A 20,789-nucleotide genomic window follows, 5' to 3' on the forward strand; every position below is an offset into this window, starting at 1 on the left:
ACAATGATTTTTTCCCTTGTCTTCTTAAACAAAATCATATATCAAACTTAATTCCTAATACTTTTTACTCAACCTCAGCCTCTAAATACTTCTGAACCTTTCTAAAATCCCTTATCAAATTTTACCTATTCAAACTAATTTTATAGACCTAAATTTCCTTTTTTCCTACCCCCTTCTCTCCCTCCGCTCTCAAAATTTTTGGCTAATAATTCTTAACATTTCTCCATTACAACAGCATCCAAGTCCGTCCGTCTAAACCATATAGAGAGAAAGATATTGAAAACATGTCCTTTTTAACCCACTCCAACCCTCCCAAAAACCTGGACCCAAAAAGTTAGCGCTTAGTACTTCCAAGTCTAGGGGTGTTCCTTTTAAATTCCTTTATTGCTTTATGTTCATTTTGGTTCAAGTGGGTTTCCCCTTAATTTTGTTATTCGAAGCAGACTGCTTCAATTCTCTGCCCTGCTCCAGGTTCAGCTTAACGTTTGTCAATTTATTTTACTGTACTTCTAAATGCTCTTGGCAACCTTGAGCGCCACATTTGATCAGTGGAAAGGGGAAGATAGAATTGTAGAGTTGGAAGTGACCCAAGGGTCTTCTAGTCCAACCGCCTGCAATGCAGGAATCTCAGCTAAAGGATCCAGGACAGATGGCCATCCAACCTCTCCTTAAAAACCACCAAAGAAGGAGAGTCCACATCCTCCTGAGGGAGACGGTTCCAATATGAAACAGCTCTTACTGCCAGAAAGTTTTTCCATATATTTACATAGAACTAATAATAATAGGAATAGGAATAGGAATAATTTATTATTGGCCAAGTACATTTTCCAACATACTTGGAATTTGTTTCGGCTACATTGCAATGTAAACATACAGACACTGTTCCTCTCACAATACAAAGAAGCAAGGAAACCCCACCCATAATTTACCCCCCCTTCAGCTATACAACTATGAATTTAACAATTTAATGGCACAAGGGGAAAAACTATTCTTGTGCCTGGCCGATTTTGTATATGAAGTCCTGTAGCGACGCCCAGATGGAAGTAAATCAAGCAGATCATGACCGGGATGTAAAGGATCTGCTACAATTCTCTCTGCTCTCTTCCTAACTCGGGTAGGATAAATTGTCTCTGTTGAAGGCAAGCTAACACCAGTTACCCTTTCTGCAATTCTTACAGCTCGTTGGAGCCTTTTCTTGTCTCTCTTGGAGGATGTACCGTACACAATGAATATTTTCTGTTGGTGAGCTTAGCAGCCTTCCCATCATGATTCATGGGGAAGCTTTGATTTTCATTCTGGGAAATAAGCATTATCGCTAATGCAGATCCCTGGAACGAGCCCTCTAGTCTACAATGATGAAGAAGAAGAGTTTGGATTTGATATCCCGCTTTATCACTACCCAAAGGAGTCTCAAAAACAGCTCACATTCTCCTTTCCCTTCCTCCCCCACAACAAACACTCTGTGAGGTGAGTGGGGCTGAGAGACTTCAGAGAGAAGTGTGACTAGCCCAAGGTCACCCAGCAGCTGCATGTGGAGGAGAGGAGACACGAACCCGGTTCACCAGATTACGAGTCTACCGCTCTTAACCACTACACCACACTGGCTCTCACTGACATCAGAGCAACCCAAATTCCTCCCAAGAGTTTCCATGTACTTACTTAGAAACATAGAAGTCCCGTTCTCGGGGAGACAAATTAAACACCTGATTTGTGTGTATGGCAATGCCGAAGCGTAAGTGTCCCCCCACAATGAGATCTCCTCGCCTGTAATAGTCTTCCTGGAGTTCAAAAGGCCTGGTCAAGAGACACTCAGTCCTCAGGGACATCTTGGTGGCAGCCTGAGGCAGGAGCAAAAACACCAAAACCCAAATCATGGACTGCAGAAAGAGATCCTTGCCCCCACTTAAACTTTGTACAGAATTAAGGGGCCACCAAATCCATAGGTCTCAGCCACGGATTCAGAACATTGGGGGAAATGACCAGACGTCTGGGTGTCTATCCGGTATCTCACTCCCCCGCCTTGCAAGAGTTCAGGGTGTATTTATCACAGTAATGTTTTGCTCTGGATTTCTTTGTTGCTGAGTTTGTGGGTGGGAATCCACTGGGATTCAGCAAGAATGACTGTTATTTTGTTAATTCCAGGATAGAAAGAGAATCCCAACTTCCGGAGAATCTCCTTGGAGCTTGATGGGAAGAAACACATGTTTTGTATTGCTCATTGGGATGGGTGGGCTCAAGGATTTGGCCATAATATAGACATACATATGTATATGTATGTACATATGTATATGTATGTAAATATTTTCTTTTTGTGGTTTAGGGGTAGGTGTTTTTCTATTATTAATTATTATTATTATTATTATTATTATTATTATTCCTCAGGAATACAGGACTATATCTTTATTTGCTGCTTCATATATATATATATATATATATATATATATATATATATATATATATATATATATATATATATATATATATATATATATATATATATATATATATATATATAAATATTATATTTATTTTAAAATGAGTTATTTTATGTAATATATAGTATGTATTATTATATTATGTATATAATATATATATGTATATATATAACATGTGTGTGTGTGCAATCTATATCTATCTATCTATCTATCTATCTATCTATCTAATCATCTCTCTCTCTCTCTCTTTCCCTCCCTCTCTCTCTTTCTCTCTCCCTCCATATTTGACATCTGAGGAGATGGCATCTAAATGGGTAATGCAAAGCCACATTGTTTTCCTTTGGAGACTCCCCTCAGAGTTCTTTTAACTAGGCCTGCCATTTTTCAAAAAACCAAAAACCAGCACACCCTGATGTCCGCAGTGTTTTGATGAACTTCTCTAAGTTCTAGGACAAAGCTCTGCCTTTCAGAAATTCCCCCTGGACGTCAATTTTGCCTTTGAAATCCCGGTAATGTCTGGGAAAATCCGGACATTAGGTGTTTCAATTGTACACCAATGTGTGTGGTGCCTTGGAATGTTACCCCACATACATGGGGGGCTGCCTGTAGTATATATATATATATAAACTAGAATCATAGAATCATGCGCCTCATGGAGCGAAAAATACGGTATATATAGATGACTCTAATGCTGGTTACATCGAATCCTAGAGTTGGAAGAGACCCCAAGGGCCATCCAGTCCAACCCCCTGCCAAGCAGGAAACACCATCAAAGCATTCCTGACAGATGGCTGTCAAGCCTCCGCTTAAAGACCTCCAAAGAAGAAGACTCCACCACACTCCTTGGCAGCAAATCCCACTGTCGAACAGCTCTTACTGTCAGGAAGTTCTTCCTAATGTTTAGGTGGAATCTTCTTTCTTGTAGTTTGAATCCAAACTAATCTAGATAAAATAAAAACGAAACAAGGAAACGAAACGAAAAAAGTAAGAGAGGGGAAAATACAAAGCCTGCTCTCAAAGGTAGATCTTAACACTTGTCTTACCCAGAAGAGGGTGGCCTGTCACCTGTCACCTGGAAGCTTCCCTTTCCTCTCTCAGCCTCCTACCCTTGGAGATCTTTCCTTCCCTGCCGAGAATGAAACATAAGCAAAAGGAAAGCAGAGAAAAAGGGATAAGAAGAAACTGGAAGAGAACAAGAATTTCAAAAGAAAAAGAAAAAAGAGGGAAGAGAGAAAGAAATAGAGAGGTCTTCCGATTCTCCGTCCGTCAATTATATCTTTATAAATTATTCAGAATATTCAAAGTGTTCACTCCAGGATGGTATCCAGCTGTTCCTTGTTCTTCTAGGCAATATTCCCCCAAACCTCAGACCCAGACATCTCAAGTTCATTCATTTCCTCTTCCACACAAAAAAAATACAAGGGGCTCTCCAATTGTCATTTTTGCTAAACGCCAATATTAGTCTCCGGGTAGCGCTGTGGTCTAAACCACTGAGCCTAGGGCTTGCTGATCAGAAGGTCAGCGATTCAAATCCCCACAATGGGGTGAGCTTCCATTGCTCAGTCCCAGCTCCTGCCAACCTAGCAATTCGAAAGCACCTCAAAGTGCAAGTAGATAAATAGGTACCACTCCGGCGGGAAGGTAAACGGCGTTTCCGTGCGCTGCTCTGGTTCACCAGAAGCGGCTTAGTCATGCTGGCCACATGACCCGGAAGCTGTACACCAGCTCCTTCGACCAGTAAAGTGAGATGAGCGGCGCAACCCCAGAGTCGTCCTCGACTGGACCTAATGGTCAGGGGTCCCTTTAACCTTTACCTTTATGATGACTTTATTAGGTGTTTAAATTGTTTATAATTAAAAACATGGGGACCATGCCACTTACAGTCCCCAAATTTTCAACAATCAATAACTTGAACGCTTAACAGGCAGTCCTATTCAATATCTCAAAGGAAGGAAGGAGAAAATTGACATGCACGTTAAACACGTTTAATCCATAAAATGAACACAGTTAACGTCATACAAACTTTTCGGGGATCTGCGAAACATTCATCAAAGCTCTACAATACAAGCTTGCCCAACCAGGCTCCCTCAAGATATTACTCAACTTCACCTCCCAGCATTCCTGACCATAGGCTGCTGGGAGACCAGAGAATGTTGGAAGAGAACTAGAGTGCCTCTTCTGCACATGTGCGCGGTGTGATCAAGGGCTTCTGCGCATGTGCAAAGCGCGCAGATCGCTTCTGCACATGCGCCGCGTTCGTAAGCTGAAAGTCCGTAACAATAGTGGAACACAACACGAGGTATGACCGTATACAGATTATATTTAAAAGAACATAGTTCACATATGAAATATTTGACATGCTTTGATTAACTTCTGCAATGTTATATGCTACAAAGATTATAGCTAATTTATGATAAGTTAAAGGTCATACACAGTGAAGGATAGGCGTGCCTGGCGTGCTCTGGTCCATGGGGTCACAAAGATTCGGACACGACTGAACGACTGAACAACAACAACAACAACAAAGGTCATACAATATGCAGTCAGCAAGGAAACCAAAGACCCATACTGAGGATGACAGAAGTCTCAATGTATGGAAGAACTTTATTTTATATGTAACATTTTATTTTTTATTTTATTTTGTATTGGATGTGATTTGTTTTTCCTTTGGTTATTTTTTGTGGTGAATGGATTCAATATTTAAAACCAATAAAGATTAAATTGCAGAGAATGTTGATTCAGATGGTTGCTTCATGCTTACATTTGATCTTGGTCCCCCTACTCCCAGCAGAATTAAGTGAAATAATAACTCATCTTAGTCTTGGAGGTGATGTGCTCCCCAAAGAACAGGACACAAACTTGAAGGAAGGGCTGGTGCTGGAGCCCATCTCATGTCCAAGCCTAATAAAAACACTACTAGGAGATTTTGAACTATTCTGGGGCAATTGGTGGCAGTGAACTAATTACAAAAAGATAGGCATGTGTACTTGTGTGTGGAAACAAGTGAGGCTAAGGGAAGCAGGATCTCTGACAGGGACCCTGCTGGATCTGTTCATCGCCAAATACCTGTTGGCATTCACACTGCAGTCTGAGGAATGCGCTTGGACACACAAACACACCTACTGGAGCTTTCTGAAAAATAACAAACCCAGTTATTATTAAATAAGCTGTGGTTCCAGTCCAGATAGACATTCTTTTCTATCCCTAGCATTAAGATTCAAGTGCCATGCTTATTTTTTGTGGTCAGGTGCTCCTTCATATTCAGATCAGGCCTCAGTATAATAATGTAGCACTTGGGAATGAAGATACAGCCCAGCAGCCCAGCACTGGAGGCCAAGATAGAGAAGACCTGCACGGCTACCATGTATTTCCCCTTGGTGCTCAGGTAGGTGGGAATAAAGGACACCCAAACACTGCAGAAGACCAGCATGCTGAAGGTGATCAGCTTGGCTTCATTGAAGGCCCCAGGCAGCTTCCTGGCTAGGAAAGCCACCGTGAAGCATATGACAGCCAGGAAGCCCATGTAGCTGAGAGCACCATAGAACATGGCAACAGACCCTTCATTGCACTGCAAGATAATCTCTCTAGGCTGGGAGAGCATGTCAGATTCTGGGAATGGGGGAGAGATGCCCAACCAGATGGTACATATGAGAACCTGGACACTGGAGCAGGAAATGACAATGGAGTTTGCCAGACCCTTCCCCAGCCATCTCCTCACCCTGTTCCCTGGCTTAGTGGCCAGGAAGGCCAGAACCACAGTGATGGTTTTTGCTAAGACTGCAGAGACAGCAATTGAGAAGATGATGCTGAAGGCCATTTGTCGGAGAAGGCAGGTTGTTTTCCTTGGCTGGCCAATGAAGAGGAAGGAGGACAAAAAAGAGAGGAAGAGGGAAATGAGGAGGATGTAGGAGAGGTCCCTGTTGTTGGCTTTGACTATGGGAGTTTCCTTGTATTTAATGAAGATTCCAAACACAATGGCTGTGGTGAAGGATAAGAAGAGGGTAAGGGATGTCAGGAGGATTCCCAAACATTCTTCATAGGACAGGAAGGTTATTGCTTTGGGGACACATTGATCCTGCTCCTTGTTTGGATGTTGATATTCTGGACATCTGGTGCATTCCCCAGCATCTGCATAGAGGAAAATAGACTTCAGTATCCTGACATAGAATCATAGAATCATAGAGTTGGAAGAGACCACAAGGGCCATCCAGTCCAACCCCCTGCCAAGCAGGAAACACAATCAAAGCATTCCTGACAGATGGCTGTCAAGTCTCCGCTTAAAGACCTCCAAAGAAGGAGACTCCACCACACTCCTTGGCATCAAATTCCACTTTCAAACAGCTCTTACTGTCAGGAAGGTCTTCCTAATGTTTAGGTGGAATCTTCTTTCTTGTAGTTTGAATCCATTGCTCCGTGTCCGCTTCTCTGGAGCAGCAGAAAACAACCTTTCTCCCTCCTCTATATGACATCCTTTTATATATTTGAACATGGCTATCATATCACCCCTTAACCTTCTCTTCTCCAGGCTAAACCTACCCAGCTCCCTAAGCCGTTCCTCATAAGGCATCGTTTCCAGGCCTTGGACCATTTTGGTTGCCCTCTTCTGGACACGTTCCAGCTTATCAGTATCTTTCTTGAACTGTGGTGCCCAGAACTGGACACAGTATTCCAGGTGAGGTCTGACCAGAGTGGAATACAGTGGTACTATTACTTCCCTTGATCTAGATGCTATACTGCTATTGATGCAGCTCAGAATTGCATTGGCTTTTTAGCTGCTGCATCACACTGTTGACTTATGTCAAGTTTATGGTCTACCAAGACTCCTAGATCCTACATCAGTCAGCTACAATGGTCTGAGTGCTGTTACAGCTGAGGGGGAATGGTGGGCATGTGGAAGAGAGCATGAAACAACACTGTTTTATTGGCAAGGAAAGAAGCAAATGTTCAGTGGTAGAGAAGTCCCAATCCTTGACCTTATCACCAAGAAAGGATCTTGTGGAGCATGACTGAAGAAACTTTCTCCGTGAGGTGTTTAAAAGCTGCTTCTGTTAAGAATAGACCATGGATGGGTACCTCTAGCCACTGGGTCAAACTTGGCCCAGTTGGTCTCCACCTTTGGTGATGTCGTTTTTGTCAATTGTCTGGTGGGTAAGGGTGGGGCTTCAAAGGAATACTGTGGAGCTTAAGCAAGGCAGGCTGTTATCTGCCAATCAGCTGATGTCCTACCTTCCTGTGTGGAGATTGTCCCTTCTAAGCAGGGAGCGCAATCATAGCAGCATGGCGGCCTCCCTTCTTCGATCTTCCTGGCATTTCCAGGGTGACAGCTCTGTGTGCATCTTGCATGAGGCATGGTCTAGACATGAAGAGAAGAAGGAGCATCAAGAGAAAGTGTTAGGAACATTTGTACCTTTGGAAACAGATCAAAGTGTTTTGGAAGGACCCTGTAAGGACCAAGTGACCCCAGGCCCTATTTTGGAGAGATTCCTTTTCTTTTTCTTTTCTTCAGAGCAACGTGGCAGACAAACCTTTTGTTTTTTTCTGATTCTTTCCCTCAGCACTACTCTGTCACTTTTCTATGCATACAAGCAATCAAGGTAAACAAGATTAATTTCATTTCAAAAATAAGACAGCAAAGATCACACACATAATAACAGTGTCATCCAATACACAAAGGTCACAATAACTTTAAAATAAACAACCTGCAACTAATAGGACACAGGAATTTAGGGGAATCTGGCCTCCTGCAAACTCATAACTGTATGTTTGCCAGCCTCTGTGTTTTTAAATCCCGATGTGCCTAGATGCTTGGCATTCAGTGTTGTGTATTGATTCAATGGTTTTTATATCTCCATTACTATTGTCTGTATTCGCATTAGGGTAAAGTAACTGCCTTTCTGTTCCAGAAGGAACAGCCACTATTGGGTCATTTAAGCTGCTGTATTTGGATCCTCAGTCTTACTGGTTTCTATCAAAAGGCAGCGTTGTGATTCCTTGAAATTGTTCCCTCCAAAATATATCCCTTTCGAGCAAGTTCCCCGTCCCTATAAATGTAGCTTCCCTCTCCTCAGTTAGTCGGTCTTGTTTTGTTGCCTGAATAAAGAATGGTTGCATGAAGAAACTGCCTCCTGCTTACTATGTCAGAGAGCTGAAACCAAAATCACTAACCCCACGCTACAACATTCAGGCTACTGGTAGTTTAGGAATGGAGTTGAAAGTGACCAGCATGCTCTTCTGGGAGATACTCAAGAGAGAGTGTGGGCTGCTTTGACAGTAAATCACAAAGGTGTAGTCAAAACAAAATAAAAAATAATAAAAAATCCTTCTAGTATAGTGCTGGAGGAGACTCTTGAGAGTCCCATGGACTGCAAACAGATCAAACATATCCATCCTTAAAGAAATCAGCCCTGAGTGCTCACTGGAAGGACAGTTGAGGCTCCAGTACTTTGGCCACCTCATGAGAAGAGAAGACTCCCTAGAAAAGACCTCGATGTTGGGAAAGATGGAGGGCACCTGTCAGGAATGCTTTGATGGTGTTTCCTGCTTGGCAGGGGGTTGGACTGGATGGCCCTTGTGGTCTCTTCCAACTCTATGATTCTATGATTATCGTTATTATGATTTTTTGAATTTGTATACCTCCTTATACCTGCAGGTCTCAGGGCAGGGCACAGGACAAAATAACAATATAAAAACACAAAAATACATAATCAAAATAAAAACATAAACAACCCATTAACCTCTCCCACCCCCAAATTGAACATGCTATTAACACATAGTAAGAGACAAATATAATTTATGCCACCTTCTCAAACAGCTTGGGCCATACAATTGCTTCCTTGTTAATGGTGATCTTTTGATCTGAAGCTGTCTGTCTCTCTATTTTCCCGATTTTCACTCTACCACGAGAGTTGTTAGGAAAGAGCACCCAATTCACGATATCGAGGTCAACGGCCAGTGCCCCATTTTCATCCAAGTACTGCCCATCGGCTGAAGTATTAGAGTAGAGATGCACTTCTTTCAAGAATGGATGAAGCTACGACGACAGAGGAAACTGTGATCTGGACTCATAGAGACTGTGATTTTAACTCCCCTCACTCTGCTTCAACAATTAGGGGAGACCAAAATCATCATTATTACATATATCACGAAAGGTTAAGTAAGAGTTTTGGAATATATGTAAAGATTAATCAAGATGGATTTGTTAAATGCAGTACATCAAGTTCTAAGCAGGATGGAATTATCCTCCGACTGCAAAATCCTCTTTTTCTACAGCAACCATTTTTAAAGGAATCTGTCTAAAGAGGCCTATCCAGTGGCGCTGGTCACCCTGCAAGTCAGAGATTATAAGGAAGGTTAGGGGTGGAAAGCACTGGTTGGAGATTTCTTCCATTTGTCTTAGTTTTTGAGTTGTGTGGTTGAAACAGCAAACTTGCAATGGTGGATAGACACACACACACACACACACACACACACACAGTAGTGTTTGCTTCCGTAAAGTAATCCATTCATGTTTTTTGGAGTTAGGTCTATTCCTGGTCTTCTAATTAAAGCCTGGGAAAAAATCTGCCCCTATATTCTTATTGGATGCAGATTCAACACATTTTGCCCTTTCAAGGCTGCACTGATTTGGGGACTGTTTCTGTTGTGCTGCTCCTGTGACTCTGGTATTCCCTTGCCCTAGATGGTAGAAACTTAGTACATGAAGAAGTGTGCATGCACACGAAAGCTCATACCAAGAACAAACTCAGTTGGTCTCTAAGGTGCTACTGGAAAGAATTTTCTATTTTGTTTCATGAAAACACTGCTATTGGATTATTTTAACACTCTTTCATATTTTCTGCTCCTATCAGGGGTACCAGTGGTACCTTGGTTCTCAAACTTAATCCGTTCTGGAAGTCCGTTTGACTCCTGAAACAGTTCAAAAACCAAGGCGAGGCTACTGATTGGCTGCAGGAGATTCCTGCATTCAAGTGGAAGCTGCTTCAGACGTTCAGCTTCCGAAAAATGTTCACAAACCGGAACACTTACTTCTGGGTTTGTGGTGTTCACAAGCCAATTTGTTCGGCACCTAAGCTGTGCAATAGCCAAGGCACCACTGTATTCCTGAAAATCTCTCTGAAATCCTGCTGATGTGATGAAGAGTGTATTATACATAGAAATACATACAGAGTATTTGTCATATAGAGGAGGGTGAAAGGTTGTTTTCTGCTGCTCCAGAGAAGCGGACACGGGGCAATGGATTCAAACTACAAGAAAGAAGATTCCACCTAAACATTAGGAAGAACTTCCTGACAGTAAGAGCTGTCCGACAGTGGAATTTGCTGCCAAGGAGTGTGGTGGAGTCTCCTTCTTTGGAGGTCTTTAAGCGGAGGCTTGACAGCCATCTGTCAGGAATGCTTTGATGGTGTTTCCTGCTTGGCAGGGGGTTGGACTGGATGGCCCTTGGGGTCTCTTCCAACTCTAGGATTCTATGATTCTATGATTCTATGATTCTACATACATACATACATACATACATACATACATACATCCCTGCTATGCTTGACTCTGAATGCATGTTACTGGGGAAAGGGGCATAGCTCAGTTGCTAGAGCCTCTGCCTTGTATGTGAAAGGTCCCAGGTTCAACCCCTAATTTCATTTCCAGGTAAGGCTGGGAAAGATAACCATCCGGAAAAAGTGGAGGACCACTGCCTATCAATCAATAAGAGACAATACGAAGCAAGAGAGAGAGAGCCGCGTTCTGACTTAGAGTAAGACAGCTTCCTATGTTTCTGCCGCTAGTCATTGTAAACAGGACTGAACTATATGGACCATTGACTTGGTATAAAGCAACTTCTTAGGCTCATATCACGGTGATTCTAGGGCTGGGAAAATGAACTGCAGTTTGCAAAAGGGAATGGACATACCTGCCATGGTTGTAGCCTTAGAAGTTCCAACCTGTCTCCTCCATCCACCATTGGCATCTGCGCTGATGTGGACAAATACGCTTTGTTTAAGGCCTGAGCCACGACTTGGACGCTATAGTAATTGATGTAGCTGTCTTGGGACTGGATTCTTTCAATCTCCTCCTGGGGCGGCATCTCCAGATTCTCCCTCTCCCTGCATCTTTTCCAATCCCTCACAGACAATACATGCTTTGAATATGAACAATCGAATCCTTTCCCCCAAGTAGTAGAATACACTGGCTCATAGTAGTCATATTTTGTCCTTTTTTTGGTCTTCATTACAAAGGACAAAGAACCATGGGCATACTGGAAGGCTCCAGTCTCATATAAGAATATTGTGTTTGGAATAGCTGTTGTTATCCAGACTTTCCCTCCAGTTTGGACCCTTTCGAGGAAGGATTCCACCTCTATGATTAAATAAAGTCCATCTTGAAAGTCTGCATAGTAAACAAAGACATTGACTTGTCTCCACATGGCAGGTGCTTCATGGGGTATCCACAGCCAAGTTTGGAGTTGTACTTTTTTTGAGAAGGCAACACAAATCCCGTTGCTGGTCATCAGAGGTGACAAGGTGCTCAGGAACATTTCTCCATTATCGTTGTCTGGAGCAAAGAGTCCAATCCATGTCCACCTGAAAATCAGGAGGAGTTGGACTATCCCCATGTACTGAGTTTCTTCGTTTGGGGCCATTTGGTAAACGAAAGGAAATTGGGCTTTATCAGGATGAACAAAGCCATAACTGAGCTGTAGAGGAAATGAAAAGAAACTGAGCTTTTGTTCTTCAGGAGAACCTTTGGGTACTCCTATGTGAAAGATGATGATCATCAATTTAATAAGCATTAACTTCAAGGATTTTAGAAATAATAGAATAATATAACTTTTTTATTTAAACATTTTCTATACTGCTTAACTGCAATAATCTCTGAACATTTTACAAAGATGCAAAGATATATATGAAGAACTATAAAAAATGATAAAATGTACATTCAAAAAAAGACCAGAAATGTTCCTGTTAAGTATTTTGCCAGAAGAGATTAAAAAAACAGAAAGAGTCCTATGTATGTATGGTATAACAGCAGCGAGAATGCTGGTGGCCAGAAATTGGAAAAATAAAGTTGCACCAACTATAGCGGATTGGCAAAATTTAATGATAGAATACCTGCAACTAGCCAAAACAACGGGTAAAATAAGAAGACAGACGACTCAAGAAGTATGGAAAGAATGGAGGATATTTAAAGAATATTTAAGGAATAATGGTATAGATGGAATCCTAATCGCAGAGGTAAACTGAACCTTTAAACAAGTAAATAGAAACTCAAAGATGAAAGATATGAATTATAAAAGGAAATTACAACTGTACGTTACATAAATATAATATTACAAAATGCAATGAGGATAATTGGAGGTACGAGAATGTGTGTGTATAAATGTGGATAGTAGTTATATATGTAAATATCGGTATTTGAAGAAGTGGATATATGTGATGTATATGTTTCTTTTGTGTGTTTTTAAATAATAAAGATGGATCAAACCCCCCCCATTTTTTTTAAAAAAAGCAATAGTCTCTGAACATTTTACAAAGATGCAATGCAAAAATTAATACCAATACTACTAGTAATAGTCTGTCCCCATCAATGGTGTAGCCACAATGGATTACACCACCCGGAGCCTCTGGACTAGGTCCAAATAAATTGCATTGCAATAATCAAGACTTGAGGTTTCCAATGCAATGATCACCATGTCTAGACTATACATTAGTGTCACAATGAACGGTAGATTCTTATCTGCTGCAGCCTTCATCTGCCTTCACAGCCATTGTAACATACCACTTGTTATCTTCCACCTGCTCTGCCATCATGGGCTTCTTGGATCATTCTTTGTCTAGCTCCTCCCCATGGTCCTTACCACCTTAGGTGACCCTAGTGGGAGTATGAGACTCCTGATGGCTTCACTCACAAGGGTCATAGGAATGTGCAAGCCCACTCACCACAACACGGTGATGATCCAGCAAGTGAGCCAACTCTTCATACACGTGATCCATCAGGGTGACCAGGGCTGATTCAACCCCAGCACTGCACCTGAACCCAGACTGAAACGGATCCTTGTAATTAATATCCTCCAGAAACCCACAAGCATGATTTGAGCACAAGAGCATTCTCTCCTCGTGTGGTTTCCAGAAACTGGTATTAAGAAGAATCACTGCCACTAAGTGTGGAGGCATAGCACAGCCATCATGGCCTTCCCTCCATGAATTTATTATTTGATCCTTTTAAAAAAGCCATCCAAGTTGGTGGCCATCACTGCTTCCTGTGGGAGCAAGGTCCATCATTTAACTACGCTTTCACGTCATGAAAAGCAGTGTTTGTACAATGATGTGATGTACAAAGCAACGTAAGCAGTAAAATCAGTTACATTATCCTAAGTATAACATATTGTTGGGTGTTACAGGTAGGTAGCTGTGTTGGTCTGCCATAGTCAAAACAAAATAAAAAATATAAAAAAATTCCTTCCAGTAGCATCTTAGAGACCAACTAAGTTTGTTCTTGGTATGAGCTTTTGCGTGCATGCACACTTAAAAATCATAGAATCCTAGAGTTGGAAGAGACCACAAGGGCCATCCAGTCCAACCCCCTGCCAAGCAGGAAACACCATCAAAGCATTCCTGACAGATGGCTGTCAAGCCTCCGCTTAAAGACCTCCAAAGAAGGAGACTCCACCACGCTCCTTGGCAGCAAATTCCACTGTCAAACAGCTCTTACTGTCAGGAAGTTCTTTCTAATGTTTAGGTGGAATCTTCTTTCTTGTAGTTTGAATCCATTGCCCCGTGTCCGCTTCTCTGGAGCAGCAGAAAACAACCTTTCTCCCTCCTCTAGATGACATCCTTTGATATATTTGAACATGGCTATCATATCACCCCTTAACCTTCTCTTCTCCAGGCTAAACATACCCAGCTCCTACTTCAGATACACTTAAACAGAAGCCACCAGACCCTTATATATAGTGAGAGAGCGGGGAGGGGTATTACTCAGAAGGGTGGTGGGAATGGGTGATTGGCTAATAGGTGTGGAAAACCTGTTGACGACTGTTAACGACTGCAATTGGTCTTACAGGAAAAGGTGTGTTTGACTAGAACCTACTTCTTACCTGTGGGATTTTGTAGATGCCCAAAATGTTTGCAATGTGCATGGAGATGTCGGATTTCCCCCCTTCAAGGATAGCCACCAGATTTTTCCATCTTCCACAGCTATAGTTTGGAATGTTGATTTCCCCACCCGCAAGGAGATTGGTCAAGCCATCAGAAGTTGTTCTTCCATCAAAAAAGGTATCATAGATGCTGTAGCCCAGGGTGATGTTGGTTAAGAGCTGGGGGTTGTGATTTATCTCCTGAACGGCAAGTGGGAAGGAAAGAATGTACCAATCTCTCCCAGTCACCCAACTGCAAAAAAGTGTGTCACACTGTCACCCTCAATTCAGTGAAAATGAATGTCACATTGCTCTGGGATAGCTCAGATGGCACGGCATGAGATTCTTCATCTCAAGGTTGCCAGAACCATAATCAGCCCTTTTCCGTAGACCTCCTTGGCTGCTCCACCAGATCCAGTGGTTGATAGCTGTCAGTTTATCAAAGGACCACTTCAGGCATTATATATCTCACAAAAAATTGGTCACCCAAAAGCTCATGGGTAAAGGCTGTACACCAAAAACTCCTTTCGTGTGGCTTGCATGCACAGCATTTACTCACAATGGGCCCATCCAAGGCAAAAAGCCTCATAAACCAGCGCCTGAAGAATATTGAACAGCAAAATAACCTGGCCATCATTAAGAAATTCAGTGCATGGTACAGTCATCTTCCCCCCTCCTACCTGGACTCCCAGGCGGCATACCTGTCCAATTTAACTATTCCAAAATATAGACGAGCTTTTACGTTGGCCAGATTAGATATGCTACCGTCCGCTGTTCTTGAAGGCCGATTCTCAAAAACACCATTCCAGAATCGACTCTGCCCCTGTGGGTCGGTAATGTGGAGACTGTATCACATGTACTCCTGTCTTGCCCCTTATATAAAGACTTGAGGGAAGAGATCATCATGCCACTTATACTCGCCATTCTGGGCCGCTCGCCCGAGGACATACTGTTTTTCCTCCTGGCAGACCAGAATACCCAGACAACGGAGAAGGTAGCCAGATTTGTTGAGAGGGCCATGAAATTGAGGGCTGCCAGCTGAATGATAACAGTGCCCCCTCATAATTAAGATCTCATTTATTCTTGTTTTAATTGTGCCGAATCCCAATTCAGCTCATTTTATTGGTTATATATGGTTTTTATCAGTATCTGTAATATGTGTCTTTTTGATGCAATGGCCTGTAGGCTATGCAAATAAAGTTTGTTTTGTAAATTGGTCACCAAATAATGATTTACATGCCTGTAGTGGGGCTCTGGGAAGAGCATATCCTCACAATAACCAAGGAGTTTTAAGGATGCTGGGCTTTGCTGAGCACCTGAGAAAAAGTCCAGGAGGTCAAATTGAACCCACAAGCTGCTTTGCACCTGCCTGAGCATAGTAGATGTATGCACTTTGCGTAGATTACATTGTATCTGGGAGGAAAGGAATCATTCAATTCTCTCCTACTGTCGTTGCACCCAGTTATAAAGGAGGAGCCTGCCTTTCATTGTGGAAGGAGAGTTGCCTTATCATTTGCTTTTTCCATGACAGAAGCAGCCTCTCCTCTATCTCCCAACAAAGGGCAGTGAGTCAATCCTGGGACACTAATTCTGTGAATAAACTTCCAGGAGATTATTTTAGATGGAAAGTGGGAAAACACTCCACTTTTCATGCCAAGGAACATAGACAGAGCATTCAACCTTCCCCAAGGGTCCATGATACACACTGAGAAAATGAATTTTACTTTACTCACTACAGAAAAACCACAGCTCAAAAACGTCGCCACACAGTATTTACTACATTATTATTATTATTATTATTATTATTATTATTATTATTATTATAAAAAGTTAAGTTTAGGGTGCTGTCAATGAATTTATTACTTAAATAACATTGTAAAACAAGTTGAAACACTGCTTTTCACCAAATGAAAAGACTTATAGAAATCTAAGAAGCAATGTTCCACTAATGTTTAGAGCCCAAGAAAGGCCAATTCCATAAATTTCATATCGGAGTTTAGAAAGCAAGAATGGCACTCGTTGCTTTTGTTTAGAATTATACTCCTACCCAGATTTTCCAAATATTTGAACTCCTCATTGGTCATGGTGCTCAGAATTAAAGGGAAACAAGCCAACGAACAAGGGCTAGTGATCTATCAGGGGTACCAGAAATGACTCTGGTGTAACAGGAGAATTGGAGAGTAGGTAGGAAGCAGAAATACATCAGTACAGCATTACTTACGACTCCAGCCTGCTTAAGGGGGTGCTGGAAAAGGAGAAGGGATATTGACCTCCAATTAATCCTGAAGATACGACTCCAGCAATGAGGTAGTCTCCTGGCCGGTAATAATTCACAGCAAGATTTTTATCCCTGATGAGATTCAGCGGGCATTTCGCCTTCTGCTGCATCCCAGAGGTTGCAAGAAGCTGCAACAGGAGCAGCATTATCATTCTTGGTCTCTCTGCTACAATTCCCTCCTGACTGGTCCTCCCAAATCAATAGCCAGTTGATCAGAAGAAACCCCAAACACTTGAATGGCAGAGGTTGCAGTGACTTGACAAAGGCAGAGGGGTGTCCAGCTCTGGCTTCAGAGTTAGAGCATCTATTTTGCACTCAGAACGTGTCAGTTTCAATCCCTGCTAACTTCTCTAGGTAGGGTAGGAATAAAACCATAGAACCATAGAACTGTACAGTTGGAAGGTACCCCAAGGGTCATCTAGTCCAACCCCCTGCAATGCAGGAATCTCAACTAAAGCATCCAGGACAGATGGCCATCCAAACGTTGCTTAAAAACCTCCAGGAAAGGAGACTCCACAACCTAGAACACAGATTCCTATTTTCTGATTAAGCTTCACAGAGACCTATCTTTCTCCTTCACCTGCTCCATATCTTGGCCCCAAGGACTTTGTAGCACATGAGATATTTTATACACGAAACTTTTCAGGCACAGGGGAGTAAATCACCTCCTGCTGCCCTTGATTGTGATGTTTACATAATTGTTACCAAAGGCAATATTTGAAGGGTGGACTCTGGGGATTGTGGTTCTGGTAATTGCAAAAGGAAGGACAATCTCATCCAGAAGTTTATGGGAGCAGGAGAAAAATATGTTTACTCAAGATTCTGTATTTACTCAAATGTAATGCACACATTTTTTGGACAAATTACGTCGTGAAATTAGGGTGCACATTAGATTTGATGGTGCATCTACATTTGCCAACAAATACTTTTTTTTGTTTCAAGGTTTTGAAAATTGAGGTGCACATTAGATTCAATGGCATATTAGATTCGCATAAATATGGTACTGACATGGTTCATGGAGGGAGAATTCTGATTTTTAGTTTTGTTGTGGAAATCAACAACCACACTCAGATTCACCTCAAAAGCTCTTTTTATTCAAGCACATGGAAACATTATGGGTGTCATAGAGACTCTGAGGACCTGCAGAACCCAGCAAATATTTATGTATAAATTGACACACAAGTACCACTGGAAATGAAAAAAGTACAAGCAAGTTTCAACATGTATTAACATTTCTAAATAAAACAGTTTGTCCCTTAGTTCAGCTTTGTACAAGATTACTTTCTTGCTCTAAACTGCTTGTTGGTACACATGGAAGCAGAACTTTAGCAAGCTGTTTTTTCTTGCAGGTTGGTCATGTAGTCTTGTTTCTCAATTTTAACTAGGGCGGTTAAAATCTTAAATCCTAAATCCTAAAAAGATAAAGAATACTACTACTACTACTGATTTCTAAGACAGAACCAGCATGTGGTTCTCTCTCTCTCTCTCTCTCTCTCTCTCTCTCTCTCACACACACACACACACACACACACACAGAGAGAGAGACCTGGGGTGAAAATGAATTGAAGAAGGTTCAGTTAAAACAATGGGTTTGAATGGAAAGAAATATGAATCTGAAAGGAGACAGGTCTGTTGGTTATAAATAGATATTACTTGGAGTAGCTCAAAGCTTATTTTGGGGTGCAGTGGCATATAAGAACAGAACATTATTGGGGCTGCTCATTCAGCTGTTTGGAGTCCAACCTGGCCTTCACACCTACAGTGTAAACCATCCTCATCTAGAGTCCATAGTCTGGTGCAGAATTTGTCAATACCTCTAGTACTAATCTTGGGAGACTTCAACGTCCATGCCGATGACACTCCCTCTTCACAGGCTCTGGACCTAGTGACTTCCATGGCGACACTAGGGCTCTCCCAGTTTGTTTTGGGCCCCACACATCAAGCAGGCCACACACTGGATTTGATCTTTGGTGCTGGCATAGATGTGATCATGCTCCCCTCTGTGGAAGTGCCATGGTCTGATCACTACGCTCTGAGAGCCAAGATTGACTTTCCGCTCCTCCCCTGCTCGGGTGGCGAGCCTATTTTGGCTCGCCCGCGAAGGCTGATGGATCCAGATAGATTCCGTCAGGCTTTGCGGGACCCTGCCCCCCCTGGCGACTCATTAGATGACCTTGTCGAAGATTGGAATAACCGACTCTTGACGGCCATTGATGAGATCGCACCTAAGCGCCCTCTGCGACCCCGCCGAAACCGGACCCCTTGGTTTACTGAGGAGCTCCGGAAAATGAAGCGGGAGCTCAGACGGCTAGAGCGAGTATGGCGGCGTGCTCGCGACGGAGCCTCAAGAACATCTTATAGGATGTTTATGAAAACCTATGAGATGGCAATGAAGGCGGCAAAGAAGTCTTACTTCTCAGCTTCCATTGCATCTGCTAGCCAGCACAACTCTTTAGAATAATTAGGTCTTTAACAACCCTAGAGGGACAACCAAATTTAAATACAAATTCGACTCATAGCTGTGAGGCATTTGCGAGCTTTTTTGCGGAGAAAGTCTTGCTGCTCCGCCGTGACCTCCCTGCCAATTTGGATACAATAATGGAACTGGAGGCCCCTCGACTGTCCTCGGGTCCAGTATTGGACCACTTTGATCGGATACTCCCTGCCGATGTAGACAGATTCCTCCAAGCTGGAAGGCCCACCACTTGCCCCCTTGACCCGTGCCCATCTTGGCTGATTAGAGCGTGTCCAGACGAGGTACGGGCCCCTCTGGGTGAGATCATAAATTTGTCCCTTGGCACGGGGACTTTCCCACAGGAATTGAAGGAGGCAGTGGTGCGTCCGCTCTTAAAGAAAACATCCTTAGATCCTTTAGATCTATCCAATTACCGCCCAGTTTCGAATCTTCCGTACCTGGGTAAGGTAATTGAGAGAGCGGTTGCTGAACAGCTTAGCGGATTTCTGGATGAAACATTGGCTCTGGATCCGTTTCAGTCCGGCTTCCGCCCTGGTTATGGGACCGAGACAGCTTTGGTGGCGCTAACAGATGATCTTCGTAGACAGCTGGATCGAGGCGGTTCGGGCTTGCTGATTCTTTTAGATTTGTCAGCAGCCTTCGATATGGTCGACCACGATCTTTTAGACCACCGCCTTGCCGACGTGGGGATTCAGGGCACAGTCCGACAATGGCTGCGCTCCTTTATCTCAGGTCGGGGACAGAGAGTGGTGCTAGGGAGGGAATTGTCGCCGCGACACTCCTTGGTGTGTGGAGTTCCGCAGGGCACAATCCTTTCCCCGATGCTTTTTAATATCTTTATGCGCCCTCTTGCCCAGATTGTCCGGAGTTTCGGGCTGGGCTGTCATCAATATGCTGATGACACCCAGCTTTTTCTGTTGATGGACGGCCGCCCTGACTCGGTCCCAGACACACTGGCCAGGTGCTTGGAGGCTGTGGCTGCATGGATGCGTGGGAGCCGGTTGAAGTTAAACCTTGCGAAGACAGAGGTCCTCTGGCTGGGTCGGGACGACATGGGGTTGGGAGGCCAACTCCCATCTCTTGCGGGGGCCCAACTAGTGCCAGCGCCTTCTGTCAAGAGTTTGGGCGTAACCTTTGATGCCTCTCTTTCTATGGAGGCACAGGTTGCAATCACAGCAAAGGTGGCATTTTTCCATCTCCGCCGTATTAAGCAGTTGGCCCCCTACCTCTCTCGCCCTGATCTGGCCACAGTGATCCATGCGACGGTCACCTCCAGACTTGACTATTGTAACTCGCTCTACGCGGGGCTGCCCCTAAAGCTGACCCAGAAACTCCAGCGGGTGCAGAATGCCGCGGCGAGGCTCCTTACCGGGTCTTTGCCGCGGGACCACATTCATCCAGTGCTTTACCAGCTGCACTGGCTCCCGGTGGAGTACAGGATCAGGTTTAAGGTGCTGGTTTTGACCTTTAAAG

The 20,789-nt window shown here is 43.1% G+C and overlaps 1 protein-coding gene across 1 annotated transcript; it reads right to left on the reverse strand.

Annotated features, from left to right (window-relative positions):
• Nucleotides 1-1,655: 1,655 nt before the first annotated feature.
• Nucleotides 1,656-11,514, reverse strand: LOC117042587 (vomeronasal type-2 receptor 26-like). Its single transcript, XM_033142125.1, has 3 exons — nucleotides 11,341-11,514; nucleotides 5,860-6,372; nucleotides 1,656-1,838 (listed from the first exon to the last, which is right to left on the reverse strand). The coding sequence occupies exons 1-3, from the start codon at nucleotides 11,512-11,514 to the stop codon at nucleotides 1,656-1,658; spliced, it is 870 nt and encodes a 289-aa protein (XP_032998016.1).
• Nucleotides 11,515-20,789: the final 9,275 nt, after the last annotated feature.

The sequence above is a fragment of the Lacerta agilis genome, chromosome 2, assembly GCF_009819535.1.
Source record: "Lacerta agilis isolate rLacAgi1 chromosome 2, rLacAgi1.pri, whole genome shotgun sequence".
Lineage (NCBI taxonomy): Eukaryota > Metazoa > Chordata > Lepidosauria > Squamata > Lacertidae > Lacerta > Lacerta agilis.